At 35.5% G+C, this 20,156-nt stretch overlaps 2 protein-coding genes across 3 annotated transcripts in view; one reads left to right on the top strand and one right to left on the bottom strand.

Moving 5' to 3' along the window:
• The first annotated feature begins 232 nt into the window (after positions 1 to 232).
• Positions 233 to 9,986, top strand: LOC138185011 (uncharacterized). Of its 2 annotated transcripts, XM_069123594.1 has the most exons (14): positions 233 to 469; positions 950 to 1,184; positions 1,276 to 1,385; positions 1,446 to 1,478; positions 1,593 to 1,873; positions 1,951 to 2,221; positions 2,310 to 3,037; positions 3,290 to 3,562; positions 4,194 to 4,451; positions 5,032 to 5,340; positions 5,441 to 5,658; positions 5,735 to 5,851; positions 5,934 to 6,052; positions 6,132 to 9,986. In XM_069123594.1, the coding sequence occupies exons 2-14, from the start codon at positions 976 to 978 to the stop codon at positions 6,302 to 6,304; spliced, it is 3,099 nt and encodes a 1,032-aa protein (XP_068979695.1). In that variant the 5' UTR covers positions 233 to 469; positions 950 to 975; the 3' UTR covers positions 6,305 to 9,986. The 2 variants fall into 2 exon arrangements, with proteins under 2 accessions (XP_068979695.1, XP_068979694.1); XM_069123593.1 differs by having other exon boundaries at positions 1,276 to 1,478.
• Positions 6,276 to 20,156, bottom strand: part of Fstl5 (follistatin-like 5) — a 47,337-nt gene continuing 33,456 nt past the window's right edge. Inside the window, exons 3-17 of the mRNA XM_069123595.1 lie at positions 14,533 to 14,668; positions 12,399 to 12,638; positions 11,693 to 11,877; positions 11,478 to 11,612; positions 11,259 to 11,391; positions 10,926 to 11,086; positions 10,644 to 10,767; positions 10,282 to 10,575; positions 9,800 to 9,921; positions 9,430 to 9,567; positions 9,121 to 9,336; positions 8,887 to 9,037; positions 8,596 to 8,796; positions 8,373 to 8,519; positions 6,276 to 8,300 (exon numbers count right to left, since the gene is read on the bottom strand). Of these exons, the coding sequence (XP_068979696.1) occupies positions 8,071 to 8,300; positions 8,373 to 8,519; positions 8,596 to 8,796; positions 8,887 to 9,037; positions 9,121 to 9,336; positions 9,430 to 9,567; positions 9,800 to 9,921; positions 10,282 to 10,575; positions 10,644 to 10,767; positions 10,926 to 11,086; positions 11,259 to 11,391; positions 11,478 to 11,612; positions 11,693 to 11,877; positions 12,399 to 12,638; positions 14,533 to 14,668 (2,613 nt within the window). The 3' untranslated portion in view covers positions 6,276 to 8,070. The remainder of the gene's footprint in view (positions 8,301 to 8,372; positions 8,520 to 8,595; positions 8,797 to 8,886; positions 9,038 to 9,120; positions 9,337 to 9,429; positions 9,568 to 9,799; positions 9,922 to 10,281; positions 10,576 to 10,643; positions 10,768 to 10,925; positions 11,087 to 11,258; positions 11,392 to 11,477; positions 11,613 to 11,692; positions 11,878 to 12,398; positions 12,639 to 14,532; positions 14,669 to 20,156) is intronic.

The following is a 20,156-nucleotide window of genomic DNA, read 5'->3' on the forward strand; positions in this document are numbered from 1 at the left end:
CCTACATTATAAATTAGAAAATATGCCAACTTCCTGAAGCGCCGTAGGTAAATCTTCCTTTTCTAACGCTTCCATTGACCATGCCGTTTACTGCAATGGCGGTATAGATACTTCACGAAGAAGAAAGTGGATTTCTGCAATGTAAGTGAATATTGTTTTTGTTTTTTCTTTTATGCACTCATATTAAATATGAAATTGTATGGTTTTTCTGTGTAAATTTATATCGAATTTATGGTATTACAACATTACAGGATGATTACGATTTGAGTGGGCAAGGTCTAGTTGTACTTTTATAGACTATAGAATTCAGTTTCTTCCATATTGATCAGTGTACTAGCCAATATAACATAATCTTACTTACAAAAAACAAAAAAATCCAGTTATCGATAATAATTGTTCCTCAAGGAGTTTTCCGGCTTACAAGAATAGGACGCCAAAGAATTCGCGGTAATCGTCCCCGACGTCTTAGGTTAGGATGATTTAAGTATTGTTTGATGATTTTATGTAATATAATATAATTTGCAAAAGTCTAGTTTGAAATGTCATTTATGTTTTCATGTAATGTTCCTTCATGTTTATTTATCGTTAATTTTATAGTAAATAAAACATACTTAAGTAATGCATGTTATATTAACAAAAAAATAGAAGAAAAACAAAGCAACAAATAATTCTTATAAAACCTTTTTGTTTCTAGTAAATGTACTCTGTATTGTAATATTTCATAGTATTATATATTTATACTTTAGTATATATTAGGTTTGTATTTGTTATACAGATAAATTATTAATTTCATGAATTTTTGTTAAGACAAATGTAAGCTTTTATTATTTTAAGAAGCATTAATATGGAAAAACTTTTTGAAGAAAATGTATTTATGTTAGAAGAAGATATAATGTTGATTTTAACAAATGTACATTGATTCTTTCTTTTGTAATAATTATACTTTTAGGTAACACTTGCTATTTTACTATCTGAATGGACAATAAGGTGGATGTCTCAGAAGTAGAAAATATTTCAATGATTGGATCGTCTGAAATCTTTTATCTGCCTGAAGTAGCAGAGATATCAGAGGTGTTAGATTCTACTGGTCTCAGTCCACTGACGTCTTCTTTAGATCATACTCTAACTCTTCAAGAGGATAAACTGCTTTCATCAGAAGTTAATATGGGCATAGAAGATACATGGTATCATTAATATTACTTGTTCAAATAGTTAGCAATATATATTGCTATATATAACAAATCATATTGGTCTACATCAACATTTTTGTTATAGGACTGAAGCAAATAGTTCTACATCAGATTATGCTATTCCACTTCCACCACCACCTGGTTTAAATGATTTTACAGATGTTGGTGCAGATCCTATTGGTGATAGCGGAACTGGTATAGAGTATGGCCCATTTTTACCTCCCGGTACTCCAGCTCTAAATAATTTGTTTTCAGAAGGTGGAGATTCTCAAGATGATTCTCCCATGGGTGTGTATAAATTCTTATGTATTTATGTATACACTTCTAATAGTTTCATTTTGAAATGAACTTCTTTATTAATTTTATTGAATAGTAATATTTTTGTGTGTTTCTATATTACAGAAGATGTAGTTTTACGTGCTGGAGTATGTGGTCTTCGTAACCTTGGTAATACTTGTTTTATGGCTGCTGGTTTGCAATGTTTGACTGCAACACCACCCGTCCTGCGACATTTTTTGGATATACAGCAGGGGGGGGAAAAACTACCTCCTCCAGGATCATTGATGGCACATTTTAGCGTACTTCTTGGCAAAATGTGGTCTGGAAAATATAGTGTCCTTAGGCCTACTGAATTTAAACAGACATTAGGAGCGTATCATTCACAGTTTAAAGACAATAGACAGGTAATTATAAGATATTTTTGTAGATTGTTTAATTATTATTGAATGATATAATAATTATTATAAATAATAATTAACAGCATGATTGTCAAGAATTTCTTGCACTTTTACTGGATTCTTTACATGAACAAATGAATACAGCAAAGTGTACAAAAAATTGTCAAACTCCTTCATCTACAACCACTGCCAACTCTATTAATTCAATTGAGAATTCAAATGGGAAAATGATGTCTCCAGTCACTGCCACTAGTAATTCCAACTGTAATACAGATATATTGGAAATGTATGATTGCTTACCATCACCAGAATGTCCAAATAGCCCTAATGTTACTATGGCAGGTTCACCAAGAGGTAAAAATATACTTAATATAGATTTATAATAAGTGAAAATTATATACATGGTACATACGCAGAAATTATAAAAATTAATTGATTTTAGATTTAGGTTCACCAATAGGTGAATTAGATAGTATTGCAAATTCGCCACGAGGATCGCCTTTGAATGATGGTGAAGATGATGAAGAAACACTTGATTCTGATGAAACTGTTGAAGCAAAGTCAAGTACGTTTATTCACAATGAAGTTGATGAAAAAAAAAGTGAAGTTACGCCTTCGTTAAGGCTGGAAACATTAATCGAACTTTCGAAAAATGTACCAAAATATCATGGTCTTTATGATATTCATAAAGAAGCGAAAACTAGCAATGCAAACTTTTTAGTAACACAACAAGAATGTAATAATGAGATTCATTATGATTCTCAAAAATTTCCAAAAGAAAATGTTCGTAGAATGCCTTTAGACAATTCAAATCTAATGGAAAATCATGATTTTGACAATAAAAGTGTCAGTATCAAAAGAATAAAGGAAGTCAATGTTCAAAAAGTCAGTTGTGGTGTAGATTATGCATCAAGTGGTTCTGATATAGAATATGATAATGGCTTAGAAAAGTGTAATGTAAAACGTATGAGACTGGATGATCAAGAGAAGAATCATAAACGTGATGGTCAAGGAAGCATTAGTTCTCAATGTACACGAATGTCACAAAGCTATGGAAATGGTGTTATAGAGACACAAGATGAGCTTGAAGCCGACAAACATTGGGCAAAGCATTTAAAATCTAATAGAAGTATTATTGTTGATACTTTCCAGGGACAGTTTAAAAGCAAGGTAAATCTATTGTATCATATATGATACTTTATGTTCATACTATGGAGACTGCGTTGGGGTAATTTACACAGATAATTGATTTTTACCGTAAAATGTTTCCTATATTAAATTTCAGCAGTTATACCTTCTTGCTTTGCGAAGCATAAAAAGCAGGTCTCATTTTGCTGATATATGATAATGTTTAAATTACAAATATACATGTTATTTATATATAAGATTGAAATAACTTTCATTGTTATATTTCCTTTATAGGTTGTTTGTGCAGTATGTAATCATGTTTCTGTTACATATGAACCTTTCATGTATTTATCAGTACCGCTGCCTCATGCAATGGAAAGACAATTAAACGTTACATATGTTCCCGCAAATGGTGATCAACCTATAAAGTGTGTTGTTTCATTAAATAAGCAATCACGCATTGGGAAATTGAAGAAGGAGCTACTAAAAACACTTGGCAAAGAAAACATTGCAGTAAGAAATATTGCACTTGCCGAAGTTTTAGAAAATCATATATCAAAGATTCTGGTAAGCATATAGAGCTTAACTCCTCCTTAACTAATTCCTATCGCATGTATGTATATATTAAGAAATTTTTATTCGTTTAGTCAGTCCATTGTGAGTTTATGGTATTTCAAAGAAGTCTGCAGATTTAGTAGATATTTGGATAATGAGGTTACTAGAATAATCCTTTAATCCAATATGTTTTTTAAGGATGTATCAAGTTATTTGTTTTAATTAGGAATAAAGTTCAATTTTATTCCATATCATGAAAAACGGTGCGTGGGTCTATATGTTAATGCGAGAATAATTATGGAGGGTGAAGAAGACGGCTTATCGAGTAGTCTCGATAATCGTTGATACTGCTCTCCAAGAGTAAATGTTGTGGAAGAACATTCTCGTAGCGTAAAGTTTAGTTACGAGGCTACATTCCATCACACAGATTCAATTTCTTTGTTTCTGTATTCTTTTATATATGTTTAATTTGGTTTTCGTTATATACTTTCTTGTTATTGGCCAACTATGGCCATCATTCCTCGATTATATTATTTTACCCTTGCACCGTAGGTATCGGGAATTATGTATCTTGTTTGCTGTAACTTATCACACTAGACGGAATTGTCATTGTTGGATTGTACATCAAGGTTTTACATTTAAGGATGACAATACGCTCTTGAGACACATCAATGATACAAATCGATCTATATATGCCTTTGAACTCACGGAACCTCCTGATGCGTACACTTCAGTATCAGACGGTGGTGGAGATCGTATAACGGAGGCTGATTCCTGTCAAAAATGTACAGTTATGGGAGAAGAAATTCCATGTACAATTTGTCTCGAAGAATTGGACGGAGATTTGAAAAAGCATAGCGGAAATAGTTGCAACTTTGTTATGTGCGATACTTGTATTGAGGTAGGCTACTCTGTAGCTTAATTTTTCTAATATATTCGCGAGAATGAACAGCATTAAACGATCAAAATTTCCTATTAATTTATTTTTTTACATTATTATTGATACTTTATTCACATAATCGTAATTGGTATAATACGTAAACCCGATGATGAAAACGGCAGCTTCAATCTAGCGGAAGGGGTGTACAGGCAAGGTACATAGTTACCACGTTTTCACCTCGGGAAGGTCTGAGATTCAGTCAATAAACGTTCTAGCCGGACGGTATCATAAGGGTACGTACGGGAACCAGAAATAGCTTTTTGTTGCCAATTAGCCCAGGAAACTTCGCTCGAAGTAGAGGTACTTGGAAACGAAAAGATGGAAACCCGTATGATTCGCTATTTGAGTACAATCCGCAAGCCAAAAGACTTATACTTTGGAACTCAATTCAGACTAATCTGAAGCTGCTGTATACTGAGGGTATTATATTATCCTTTAACAGTCATATCACATTGCGAAAATTGAATTTTAAGTACATATTTAAATCTCACATGTTACAATGTAAACTTTCTAAGTTATTGTTTTATGTTTAATTTAACAGAATTACTTCAAAAATCAAACGGAACCGCAAATGTGTCCAATGTGTTCAACCTATATGACTGCATCATCCTTTATTAAAATAGATCAAACAGGCAGACCAAGACCTGCAATTAGGATCTTAAATGTACCATTGGTCTTGCGACATGATACAACAAATGAAACGACAAACAATCGTAAAGGAACAAAACTTTTTGGATATCCGCATTTAGTAAGATTACCTTCAAGAGTAAACGCTAAGGACTTGTATGATATTGTAAGAAAAAATGTACCACAAGAAGGAAATTATACACTTCATTTTGTTACAGGACAGGTTAGAATCTCTATCTATTATTTTTTGTGGATATTAATCTCAATATAAATAGTTTTTGATATAGAATTAAATATATCAACGAATGTACCTTTCTTAATAGGGGCATCATTGTTCTCGTTGTATGTATACTACACATTGTACAGGGTGCAGTGTACCCGAAACGGGTATGGTAATCTTGTGTAATGGTGATACTCTAGCTGTACGTTATACGGAACAGGTTCCTAAGACCGCATCGCCCATTGATCATGTTAGCGTCAGCAAACAAAGGCCTCATCATCCTTTGTCTTTATATGATTGTCTTCAAGCATTTAGTCAAAGGTAAAATTTATCATTAATGATTAAAATTTTCTAGTTCCACAAATTTTTCAAATAACTAATAAATAATATTTTATAGTGAAACATTAGACGAATACAATCCTTGGTTTTGCCCAAAATGCGAACGAAATCGATGCGCTACGAAAACTCTCACAGTTCATAGATATCCCAAGTTCCTTATAGTATATTTGAAACGGTATGTTTACTTTTGATTGTATGGCGACGTAAAGATAAAATTTGTTCTACAATATACGATAATTGTATTTTGTTTATTATAGATTTGTATTTTATGAGTGTACTAGTATGAAGTTAGACGATAAAGTTACATTTCCCTTGGTTGGTTTGAGCGTTGGACAACACTTATACGATCTTTATGCATGCGTTTGTCATTTTGGAGGTATATATCTTCATTTTATTTCATTCGTAGTTAAAAATGATATAAGAGATGTTCTTATGTATTGTTAATGTATTATAAGGGGTCTCAGCTGGACACTATACAGCATACGCAAAAAATCCTCGCACCGATATGTGGTACTACTACAATGATGAAATTACAAGCAGACAAAAACCTCAGGAGGAAGATTTTAGCAACGCATATATACTTTTTTACAGTCGGCAAGGGACCAATTTAAAATCGTGCAATATATAACCAGTGCTGGAACAAAGAAACTGGCAAATAGATAGTGCCAGTGATATACACAGTGTGAGAAACAGAAGAATAACTGGGAAATCAAGAGAAGAGTTTACAAGGTGCTGCGTTTATATGTTGATCGAACTACGTCATATTGAATGGAAAACTGCTTACAAATCTTTCGATCTATTTTTCCTAATAATTCGTTCATGGTCTGCCTCTGTGTCTCTTTTCCTTCCTTATTCAATTTGATGCTGTTCAATTCGCAGTAAACATTTTACAGACGGTATAACGTGCGGGATATACACGTGGAAATTTATTGACTGTCAATTGTATCTATCACTAGGGGTAAATTCGTGCATTTTATCGGTGATTGTTTACTGAATTGGAAGGTATAGTGTAATTACCAGATTGTTAATGACATTAATCGTGAAAAACAGCAGTTGTGCAAGGAAGAGTTGATAATTTGGAAAGAACTAAGCGTATTTATACCAGATTAGTGCATAAACGTACGTCGAATTTGTACAGTAGGTGATTAAAGTAGACTTTGAGGTTTTGAACAGACGTAATTTATTAGTGAATAAAGGCGAACGTTACGGCTAGACACACTTAAAAGTACGATTCTTAACGATGGAGCGTAACCATTCATTGTATCACTATTTCCTTTTTATCTGAATGGATACAAGACTGCTAAGATGTTCGTAATCTGCATGTACATTGTAGCAAAAAGGATTTGTATTTGCAGATTATTTATTAAATTAGTTTTGTTGTAATTTTATTACAAGGTATTCATTTTACTTGTTATATGCGCTCGTATTTTCACGCGTACAATGGACACACGCATGCGTTATAATACATAATCATCATACCCGTTGTTAATATACTATTTGTGGCCCGATGACTGTATTATACGTCTTTGCCGGATAGATTATTGTAAAAATTATCGTAAAAGAAATGGTTCTAATTTTTTCGGTTAAAACCTGCCAACTACGAAGTGATTATACTGTATTATATTTGTGTTCATTCGATTTATGTAATTTCGTGATTGTTTCTCGTTTTCTAATCAACTGGTTTAGCTACGATATACAAGTTATTGACAAATCTTTGGCTATAACATTAATATCTCTTGATATCATTTAACGAAAAACTTTTAATATATCGTTAGAGATAAAAATCGCCAAATTTCTAAATTGTTTTGTTATATTGAGTTTAATAATATTAGGTTTTAATAATTTATAGTACATGTTGGGTAAGAAATAACATTATTCTAATTGCTATTTGGAAGAATTGTAATTGTATTCTTATAGCCATCAAAAATTTATTCGGAAGAGAAATATATTAGTACAAAGATTGAGATATGCAAAATCGAGGGAAACTAAGGCCACCGATAGGGTAATGATTAGGTACGTTAAATATGTATGTAAAAGACGATCTTTGGTATGTACATTAAAAATCTTATCGTTAAATGTTTCGCGATAAATATTTGTATTGTAACGATCAAAAACGTTTATTTGCTCGATGGTGTCAAAAATACGCAGTTAATTATTGAAGAGCAGTACTCGGAAACTTTTTAGATATTTTAACGATAACCATGAATAATGGTATGTTGGTGTTAGAATATATTTCTCAAAATTTGTTTCAACCGTTCCTTTCTCTAACCTAACAAAACTACAATTATTCTACCCTTTTGTTCAAATGGTGATGTACATATCACTGTTTCTTCTGTGCTTGGCTACTTTTCTTTATCTATACGCGCTGTGTATCGTTGTCAAAATTTCGATTGTTTAATGTAAAGACACTGTAAACCATACCACTGCTCCAGGATGTTCCAGGCCTCCAATCTCGCAATTTATTGTTCGGGTTTCACCATTTAAAACGAATAGTGCATCACTAGATGGGCTGACCATATATTTACCAAATATGCCACTTTGTACAATTGGTCTATTCGGGTTTCCCCATTTTGTTAAATTAGGCGACGTTGCTTTACCCACGCCTGTTATCATTTCCACTTTACCTATAGTTAAAAATTAATGTTTTAACTTTTGATGCAGTATTATATTATTGTGTTTTAAAATTTTCATCATACCGGTGGACAGATCAAGGAAGAGAATGTTTTCTTTGTCAATGGATGATGCATAAATATCATAACCGTGCGTCGTTTGTGATGGATAGAGCGCGATATCGCTGATATTCAATGTCGTTTTTACGTCAAATGCGAATTTTAAGCCATCGGCTAAAAAAAAGGATTGGTTAATTGTTATTAGTAATACCGTTAATAATCTTGTAAAGAAAAAATAAATTCTAGTTACATGATACTTCTTGTACGACTAGAGTTACGCCTGTGTCTTGTTTGTCTAACGTGACAAGGTGCCGAGAGTCGGGTGAAATAGTTGGTTTCCCTAAAAGATTTGGTTTGTATGCAAGAACGGTGTCAGTTAAATAATCTAACAGCAATTGGCCTGTTGGTCGGTTGGTAACCGGTTCTTGACATTCGATTACTACAAATCCATCTGAAAAAATTGTAAGGTATATTTATAGATTGTTTCAGTTATGTATCAAACATTTATCAATTTAATACATAACTAAAATAAATTACTCACATAGGACTGAAAATTGGACATTCACTGGAACACAATTATAAGAACTTAAATCAGCGCTACGTGTATATTTCATATTCTTTAAATCAAGTTTATACATGTTACGTTGATTCGCATGACTCACGTAACCGTACTTGAACACGTTCTCAATATCCTAAAAGATGAAAAGTATACGGTAATACTTACGTTTACGTAGTTTCAGAGTGGATGATAACTTTCAATGATTAAGAGACTTACTTGCGATTCAGGAATATAAATATTTTGGATTATATCAAATTGCGCATCGATAGGCTCTGGTCGAATGGCTCGGTGCTTTTTCTTCTGAGCAGCATCTTCTATTACTTGCACCGTTTTTACATCGATGTCTTTCTCGTTTCGCCAGTTCAATATCCATACTTGATCGAGAGAGGAAACATACCAGAGCTGAACAGGGTTTTTGTCGGTCGGTACCACCTAATATATTATAAAGAGAGTAAGATTTATTTTCAATCGTAGTAGTTGTATTTAACGAATAGAAGCAATATTGACAAATTAAAATTTACTCACATCGACTATAACCATTTGTATTTCACTGATGACAAGTACGCGATCTTTATCTGGTTGACTGACGTACACATATCGATTTGCTACATTAATCGCGCGTCCCCATGAACAAGGGACACCCTTAATGCCACACACGTATTCCTAAGTTACGAAATTTAATACATGAAAACATGAAAATGAATTTGTTAGTCCAGGCTACCGTTTATAATTATTAAATATTTGAAAGTATTCACAACGTCGATATAACAACAGTAATATTCGAATCAAAATGCAACTTACACTTGAAAACTTATTGAACAATAGCAATCTCGACTATGAAAGCTTAGAATCGTTTATACTACAGACAATTATTTAATAACACGTTTAATTTTACCTGTGTACCAGGTATCACATCCGTAGAACGAATTTCATGTCGTGGTCGGCAAGCAGACGGTTCGTATACCAAAATGCCCCATTCGTGGAAAGAGAAGAATCTCCGCTCTTCGTTCTCAGTCGCTAGATAAGAACATAATTGTTATTAATTTATCGAAATTAGTGATCAATAAATGATCTATATTTTATATTTGCAAATAAAATTACTTTTCCTTCTTTATTTTTCATTAACTGACACTGCGTTATACGTATTATATTACCTTATCCAACATGTAGAAGAAGAACAGGTTTATACATATGTATAGTAAGTAACTAATTTATCGCATAACTGATAAATGATATAAATATATATATATATTTATTCATTTATTTATATTTGCGAATATAATTATATATCCCTGACAGAGAGACTATTTGTTTTTTGCTTTATATTAACGTATAGATGAAGGAGAGGTTTATACATACACATAACAAGTGACTTACTTGGAGTAGGTTGTTCCTGAACCACCAAGCTACTAATATCTCTGGTAACACCGCCGATACTACTAGCTTGACACATGTAGGCTCCAGTATCGGCGTAATCAACGTTTTTAATGATGAGTTTAGTACCGTTCCCAATGATATCGTACTTATCCGGTTGATCATGGTTCAGCGCCTCGTCGTTTTTCAACCACTGCACTCGTGGAAGAGGTTCACCAGCCACGTGACATCTTACGTTTGCTTCTTCTTTCAAACGTTTTGCTTGGAATCGCGGTGTTACCTTCACTTCGGGAATAGCTAAAAAGTAATTTCGTAAAAATGATCGTTCTTGCGTTAACGAATTTTGCAATATTCGTAATACTTACTGCGAATACTTAGGATATGAGTTTGAACAACGTCTTGATTTCTAACTGCGTGACAAGTGTAATTTCCAGCGTGTATCAGTTGCACTTTCGTTAGATAAAGACTGCCATCGTTGAACACTCGAATCTACCGAAGAAAAGAGTAATTACAGATTTATTATCGTTGAATTATGAAAGTTCATTTGTCTATGACAATTATTAAATTATTATCGAAGTATTTATTACAAAGATATGTAAAAGGAGAGTGGTCGTCTTTTTTAAGAAATTGTTACTTGTTCATTGTACCTCAGGTTCGTTTAGCGTTTCTAAATCAGCCCCGTTACGTCGCCACACTAACGGAGGTGGCGGTGTTCCCGTGACATCGCATTTGATTTCCACATTATCGCTTACCCTCGCGGATATGTGGTTTATCTCGAGGGACTTGTCCAGAGATACCACCGAGACACCTATGAACGATTGCACTAGTTTAAAAGATACTATACGTATGTAAAGATTTTAATTCTATACAAATGCACGTATCTTGGCTTTCGTTATTAAATGAAAAATATCCTGAACCTTTAAAAAGATGAAAACTTGTGGCCACAATGGTTAGATCGAGTAGTTTGAAAGAATACTTACTGTAAAGTTTGCTGAACGCCATGTAAAATTCATTCACGTTCAGTTTTCCATCGCCATCCGTATCGTCATAGCTGATCATGTGACCGAGATTGCAGCCTCTGCATAATTCTTCCAAGTCTTCGTTTTCCGCGAACTACAAATTACCATTTGTCACATAAAATACATACGACCATCGATTAAATTGATTATCGTGGAGAAAGTAAAATAGAAGAAAGTTACTTGTTCTAATTCTTCGCGTTCCAAATTGCCATTATTATTCCGATCGTAGTGAGAAAACATTATACTGACAAGGTATTCTTTGCTGTGGTTATCTTGGGACATTAATCTCGCGTGATTGTAGAGCAGCAAATTATCCTGGAATGGAAGTAATATAATCGCACAACGTTCAATGATCGAATACTATAGGCGACGTTTCACTACATATCTCCTCTTACCTTCATTATTTCGTATTCTTGATTCGAGCACTCCTTCGAGTCCGAGTCGTTCTTCTCTGGTATCAAGTTATCCTTCAAACCACCCTTCTTTCGGCTTCTGGATCTTGGATAAGAAACGATTCTGCCCGTTTTAGGGGATGTTCTATTCATGTGTAAGGTTCTTCGAATATGAGCGTTTTCGATGTCTGGATTCAGAAAGACGAGATTTTGAATTAAAATGTGGCTCGAATTTAATCACATTAGCTCTAACATTTTACCTAATTTAAATGCGAGTGGAATATTTTCTTCTAAAATTTGATCGACGATTTGTACTGTAATTTGTTTTACTATTTGCAACATTACACAAACAATTCATAGGGTTTGAGATTTCGATAGTAACCAGGCTGCAGAGATTTATAAAGAAATTAAAAAGTGTAGTGATACTTACACTGAAAGCACATGATACGCAAAGATATATAAAATATCCATAATATAGTATTTATTAAATATTTAGTAGGTTAAATCGATTAAAGCTCCATTTCAATCAAAATTTCCACTAACATCCATAGTCTAATAATAATGTAGTCTAATAATAATAATGTAGAAGAAACAATTGAAAGAATCTAAGTAGTCTGATAGATGTGTCAAAGCTAATTAGCACAAAGAGTTCGAGAATAGTTAAAGAACTTCGATAATAATTTGTAGTGAAATAACATAAGATTTTTACCATGGTGTAGACATCGCATCAGTCTGCTTCTGGTTAACGGTGATTCAGAGTGGCAGGCAGCTTTGTGTAGCTCGCAGTGATTCGCGTAGATCTTTCCATTACTGGCGCAAACTGGTCGATGCCTTCGCGGGCATTTTCGTATGCAAACGCACACGGCGATGGTGTTGTTTTTTGGCGACAGTTCGCATTCTTTGCCGATCCCGCAATATTTTGCCACGCAAGGATCGATCGGATGTGGGCCTGTGAGAAAAATAAGGGAGACATCACGATTTCGCCATGGGCTTCGAACAACATCGAAAGCTATCCCCGAGCGATTGATTCCGCAAATACACGTGCGATTTGCTTTTTCCTATCGTTGCGCGCTGACACACGATTTCAAGTTGTCCTGAATCGAATTCGAGGCTTTGAGATTCTCGAAAATCTTCTCGCGGTTAAAGTTATTTAAATCTTTTGGCTACGAGGTAGTTCGTCCTTTTTCCTCTTTCTTTTTAGTGGTTTCGCGTTACGGAATCTGCGATCTCCTTGTCTTTGGCCTGAGTTCGTTCATCAAAGAGACTCTCTCGAATATTTTATTACCGTGGTCTTGTCCAGATTTCGAGCCCTCTTGTTACGGCTTTGACAGAGAAGGGGACGCGTATTAAACAAAGAATCGCGGCTCGAAACTGGACGAGTATTTTTTTCCCTGTTTCGGGTTATTTCGAGTTTTATATGTTACACTCGTTTGACAGAGACGTAGCGTTGAATTATTGGTAAACGGCGACAGATAAATTCTGCCTGAAACTTGTTCTGGTCAACAATGTAGGATAAATATTTCATACGCGTGTTTGCCGTAATTAATACGGGTACCTGTTGTGACTGACGCTAATTAGCACTCGAATTTGTAAAATTCACGGCAAAGCTTCGAGTTATTATATCAGCGATTATAATAGCATATCGACTGTCTTTGTGTTTATACAAATTCAATCGTTTTCTGATATTTAATATCGCGATATCATCGATAATTGAACCGGTTGTCGCTGTTGTGTCGAGCTGCGTTTTGATTTCAATGGATATGTTCAAAGTAATCACAGGCAATATCGATATATATATATATATACACGTATTTTAGTATTATTTATTTATTTTTGCGATGCGAAGTTGAGTGCAAGTCGATGCGTACAATTAAATTTACTTTCTAACCGGATAAAGTTGATATCCGATGTGCGCGTTATTTTACATAATCGCGTTAATATTAATCCTTGGGTTTGTTCTTTACGCGATTCTCGCGGCGTATCGTTTAGTTTGAAAGAACGAAAAACTAAAAGAGAGATCTTCCGAGGAAGAATCAAGATAACGGGAGTAACAGGAAAAGAGAATGACTACGAAGGTCTCGATAGGCGTTCAAATTTTCGGTGCGCTGACTATCACCGGCGTGGTGTTCTTTATGGCGTTCTTTATCCTGAAAATACAGTACTTATAAATCCCTTTTCTCGAATGACGGACAACGTTTGGTTAAAACAGCATAAACAAATGGGTCTCGTTTCCGTTGCCGACGACGCTTCTTCGTTTTCCATTTTAAACGACTACCGTTCGAGGGCGAGAACGCGAAAATCTGGTCTTCGAATAGCGCCATTGTGCGCTGAAAATTATACATTCATCGGAATAATCACTTAATTAAGAAATGTTGAACGAGACTCGCGGGAAAAGCAGTTGCGCCGACGAAAGAATAACGCGAAAGTTTGCTTTAGAAATTTCGTAACCACGAATAAAGCGTTCACAGTACAGATGACGGGAATGACCAGCTTCTTTTTCGCCTTTTTCTTTTTTTATTCTTGTCAGCTGTATCAAATGCACGCTGTGTGTAAACGCGTTCATTAATTTCTTCCGGCATGCCGGCCAGTTTGTTGGCTTTTCAATTTTCGTTTCTCTCGCGTGGAAGAAGAAACGACGGCTGTACGTTAATTTTGCAAAGGCTCGACTTTGTACACGTATCTTTGCTGCCTTTCTACTGCATCCGTGATGTACAACATTTTTTAATAGATCTTCTTTTTTCCTCTTATAAGACACAGCGAACGAAACGGATATTAACGAACAAAAAACGGAATAAAGCTTCACGTGGAAATTTCAAGCTATTAGATTAACCTTCGTTTCTTACTTTCAGGAAGGTATGATTCTTCAGGAAGCGAGGACCGATCGATCGATGGTGGTATCGTCATCGAAAGGCTGTCACTGTTGGAGGATGACGCATCGTAGCTCTCGGCCACAGTAAAGTCTCGGTGTCGCCTTGAGTGCTGAAAGGAATGAAAAATGCATACGTAAGAACCGCAGAGAAAACTGGGTTAAAGACGCGAGAGGGTCAAGAAACAGGCTCATGTATGGTTGGCAGGGCGAATCGATGGAAGGCACGATCGACAGTCCAGATTAGGCACGATCGAGTTTGGGAAAAGTGCATCGTTAACGAAAATTAGAGCAAAGCACTTTACCCATTGTCGATGATGCAGCCGGCTAGCATACATACATGTGCATTGTGTCACGGTATCATGCTCTTTCTAAGAACACACGAAATTTCGTTCGAGTTTGACCAGGCCGGACCGACTTGCCACGAGCCGCTATTACTTTCCATTTTTATTAAAAAGTCGAACTCAGCGAGAAGAGAAGGAACGAATCGTTATTAGTAAACTTTGTTACCAAGTAATTTCTTTTGTGCTCGAGTCGTTGTTGATACAATACATCATCCGCTACGAAAATTAATCTTGTTAAAAAAACCGCTGGGAAGATGTTTCGTAAAGGAGATTGCTTTGTATCTTTGCTACCAAAAGACTTTTATTTCTTATTCTTGTTAATTGTACCTTTTATTTAATTGATTGAAAATAAGGAAAAAAGTAAAAAAGGAAAAGGAAAGAAATAAATTGTTTCGAGACACGATGAAATTCTTTTGTTTCTGATCTGTATTACTTCCATTCATGATTATTTCGACGAAAAATAAAGAGATCTTCGGTCTTTGACGTTCATCCGACGTTAAATTCTTGCCTGGAATGAAAGATGATAAAGTATCAATATCGAGAGACAAACACGTTGGAAAGAGGGATCGAGCATCCAGGTTTCTATCTGTTCGATTTTTCATACAGCGGAACGCCATAGGATATAGTTTGGCTGGTTGTCGCATCGTTCAAAGAAAGACAAAAAAGAAAACAGGAATTGGTTGGCGGAGATCTCAAAGCGATCGGTCAAGCTCGCCGGATACTCGGAAGTTCAGCAAGGGGTTAATATACGAAGCTGAAATATCAGAACGACATCGAAAAATATGAGTAGTTTTAGGATTCATTCATTCTCGCGACCGCGTTATTTCACGAGGAAATTTACGAGGACACCACGGCATTCCGTATCTCCATTAGCGTCGCCTAAAATTGTTCATTCACGGAACGGGTGTTTTCAATTACTCCCTGAAATTACCGGCCGCTAGGGAGAATAACTTTTTGGGAGGGAACTTTAAGAATTAATTTAGATAGTCTGAGAACTCGTCCTTAAGAATCATTAAACTTCAAGCAGCTTCTCTCATTCTTGTGGTTGACGTTGGATCCGTTGCTTTTTTCATTAAACATATTTTCTAAACATACTCGTCTCTTCCTCGTGCCACCGCCCCGCAGATTTCTTATTTTCAATTTTTTTTTCAATTTTAATAATTTATCTTCATCATGAGAAAAATACGGATAATGTAACTCGTGCGATATTGTGACCATTTCGATATTGATCATGATACAAAAAGATCGTGTCCGTTAACGACAACGTAAAGATCGATTAAATGGCTAAATTTTATTCAAGTATAAGTTCTATTTTACCTATTAAGAATTAATATTTGATTTATAACATTTTTTACACGACGTCTGATCGATTGCATGCTAGATAATATTAAGCGCGTCTAACCGCAGAAAGTTAGACTTTCACAATGTAATTATCTAAAAACAAACCACCGAAGAAAGATCTTGGTTGTAACGACACCTAATAAATCCTGTACCACTACTCGAATTCATCGAGTGATGTGCCTCTTAGTACATTTTATTTATCACACAAATTAGAGATCTGACTAGCGATTTCTGTTTCTCGTACCATTCAGCTTTCGAGCCGTATTTCATACACTTTCCTACGAAGTTTTATCAAATCGATCACCTGAACGCAAACAGCCAATTCGTTTTGGAAAAATTACGATTTCGCTCGAGGCAAGGATACATTCACACGTTCGGTAGATACGTCCGACACTGTGTCCGATCCAATTACGACCAGCTATTTCGTTGGTTCCACGACTTGCCGTATTAACGCGTGTTATTTTGGATTATCGATTAACGCTGTCAGCGTGGCCGATGCCATTGATTACAGTGCAGCCGACGGCGTATCGGGATTTTAACAATACGTTCCACGTTCGTGAAAATCGGTGCAATTTTATCGCGCGAAAGTGGAGGACCCTTCCATTTCGTTCGAACGTTCGTTGGAGGAAATTTTCAGCTCTTTGTCAAAGAAGTAATCGGTATAAGAGGCGAACTTGAAGCGAATGTAACGAAAAGGTGTTACAGGTACACGTTTGGACGTTCATTAAGAGGTAAGTTGGAGGGAACTAGTTCGGGTATTAGAAGTAACAGCAGAATGTTCCTTGCCACGAAAAACGCTCGTAAGTACGCTCCTTATACGAAATTATCGTGCCATTATTTTCGCCCGAGATAATGAAATGTCGCGTACGAACGTTTTGTGTTTACCGTGGGCTTGGAACTTCTTGAACGAGGACGATAATTAATTGATAATACTATATCACTCGGACGAACCACGAGTAATAGCAGTGGGAGAAGATTATTTGCGGATGGAACGCAGTCGAGCGAAAGTTGTCTGAGAAGATCGTTAGGATCGAAATCAGAAGAACAACCAGCTATGGAAATTAGCCAGTTTGCTGCGCTCGAATTCAGTTGTCAGACGTTGTTTGCATTTACATTTATCATGGGTGTCGTGCAATCAAATCCGCTTCAGGCCGTGAAGCGAATTATCCTCGCATGTTGGAGGACGTACACGGGACAAATGCCGGCACCGATCCAACCACCTATGCGTTGGGTAAATTCTGGCACGCCAACAATTATGTTGGACTACAACGCTACACGATCCATGAGACAAGTGGTGTCTAGCATACTAGTGCACATGCATCAGAACAAACACTTCCGGTCAACATTAACGGAATGGTCAGCACAGCCGCTCGTGCAGCAATGACGGCAAGTCAGATGTCCATGCTGTGATTCCGTAGGTTCCGATAGAAGGAGAGAACTTGAGAAACGGATTATATGGTATAACTTGGACTAGATTCTCTAGGGAATCAAAAGTAGCGAAAAAATTCTATTCTGCTATCCCGCTGTTCTATTCTGACGACGAAGAAAGAAGGACAACGTATGCCATTCTAATGCATGGATTTGATAATATAACGCGATATGAATTGATAACACCGAGGTTGTCTCAAAGTCAAAGGATTCAAATTGGATCAATTTAGAGTTGAGAGACCTACCACAGATCGCTTTAAGATCGAGGGCTTCATGGCGAATCCAGAGTCGAGGGATTTGCCAGAAAGTATCTCAGGCTTGAGGGGACTGCCAAGGACAATCTCGGTGTTGAAAGAACCTTTCTTGGACTGCCTCAGGGTTAAGAACTTGTCATGGACTACCTAGTGGTCGAGAGACTCATCTTAATCTACCCCCAGGGTTGTGTTTCGGTCATTCCGAATTCAACGTTCCTAAACCCAAACAATACGTGGCCTTCGACCATGAGATGAGGGTAAACCATCTCAGGATACTGTAAGATGAGTCGATATACTTTGATCTCATGACGGATCTTTGGACTTTAAGATAGTCTGTAATCATCTTCTTAACTTCGAGATTCTCTGGGAATTCTTCGGTCCCAAGGTCGATTTGCAGTTTTACGATTTTAGAGGGATTTAAGATATTGTGAAAATGATATAGCATGGTTGCAAAATTTATGGGGGATTAGAGTTTCGAGTGGCGAAGCATGTAATTGGAGATATCTTTGGAGAGAGGCGAGGATCTTGAGTTTCGTTCAGAATTGTACAATGTCAACTTGGAACTGTTTCTTTCTATCTTCTGCAAAAGCTATTTTTTTAACAAATATAAATTAATTTGTACTAATACCACAATTACAGTATAGGTTTAAAAGAGAAATATGAGCAGAGTAGAATATTAATTTGCAAATAACTTTCGCAGACGAAGAATTAAATTTCATCTACAAAACGCGTACCATTCTGTGATTACATCAATAGGCGTTTTAATCCTCCCTAATTTAACCCCAGCTTTAATTTACGACCGCGCTATATCGTTTCTACATAGTATACGTCTCTCGTTCCGAGATAATTCATGATGAATTCTTCAATTTCGAAATTGCTCGATTCTTGGTCTTATTTTAAGGTAATCTGTCTTGATATAGTTTATGAAGGATTTTGATATTACATATTAAGCAGCCCAGGATTGGAATTGAATGATATCCCATTTGGATTACACCATTTTAGTGGGATTCGAATTGAGCTTAGTAATTTGGCAATCCTAAATTCTACATAATCGAATATCTTTAACATTCAATTTTACGTTACGTCATCTATGTACGAGCGTATTTTATTAACTTCAGGAAAACGTGAAAATTAAGTGAAAGTAAAATGTTTAAAAAATTGTCTAAAAGTACCTTGTTAATTCTGTACGTCTCTTAGAGGTAAATTTATTCCTTCTAAATTTATCTAAACGACAGCGATAAAATCGTATATGTTCGAAAATTATTATGACCTAGTATATATATTACATGAATGTAACCACAGTTTCCATTGATATATATAAGCATAAATAATTTCAAATTAGTGACGATTGATATCAACACGCATTTCATATGTCGCGTTTATTTTGACTTTCGGGTCATTATTCCAAATAACTTGCTGCCATAGAGAATGCACGCTATTTTAGTGAATCATATTTGAGTTTGATCGATTATTACCGTTACTGTAAATAGGTCACTGTACGCTAGAATCTATTGGAAGGAACCGGTTATGCCATTTCTTGCTCGAAGAGTGGGTCGTCAGGTGAATAATGTTGAAATACGTTGGTGCATTGGGTCGCGGAATACCTTTGACAATGTCCTGACGATTCTTTGCCTATCCTTTGTGGAAGTTCTGCAGTAGAATCCCATTGTAATTGACCACATTCAGTACAGTCGGAACAGTCGGAAGGACACGTGTAAGAGGTATAAGCTAAATACACTTCATATCAATATTTTCCTTTACAACAATCGAGAAGATTCGTGGAAAAAGGCTGCATAAGATAAGAAATTTTAGTTTTAGTTCCCTAACTTTGTTCTTTTTATACTTACAAAATAAATAAGAATTTAACAAGAATTCAAGTATTTAATGATCTTATACTATACTTAAAATTCTATAACGTGTTATCTATGTCAATGTAAGATTTTAAACGAGATAATCATTCTTAGATGTTTTAATAATTTTCTAATAATATTTGAGACTTATGTCTCGTTTTAGTAAATGTTTTAACGGACGGAATGTATATATGTATGTATGTTTACCATAAACTTATGGGCACATTTTCCAGAGATCTCCTCGATTCATTTTTTTCCTTTGCGAGGGGCTAACTAAACGTAGGATTAAACGGAGGAAACGATGAATCACCGTTATTCCGTTGTTGGTAGAATTTCACGAAACAAACCCACTCGCTTTTTATTCCTTCGAGTATTCGAGCTGTT

The sequence above is a fragment of the Bombus flavifrons genome, chromosome 11 (assembly GCF_040668555.2).
Source record: "Bombus flavifrons isolate JBK064 chromosome 11, iyBomFlav1_principal, whole genome shotgun sequence".
Taxonomy (NCBI): domain Eukaryota; kingdom Metazoa; phylum Arthropoda; class Insecta; order Hymenoptera; family Apidae; genus Bombus; species Bombus flavifrons.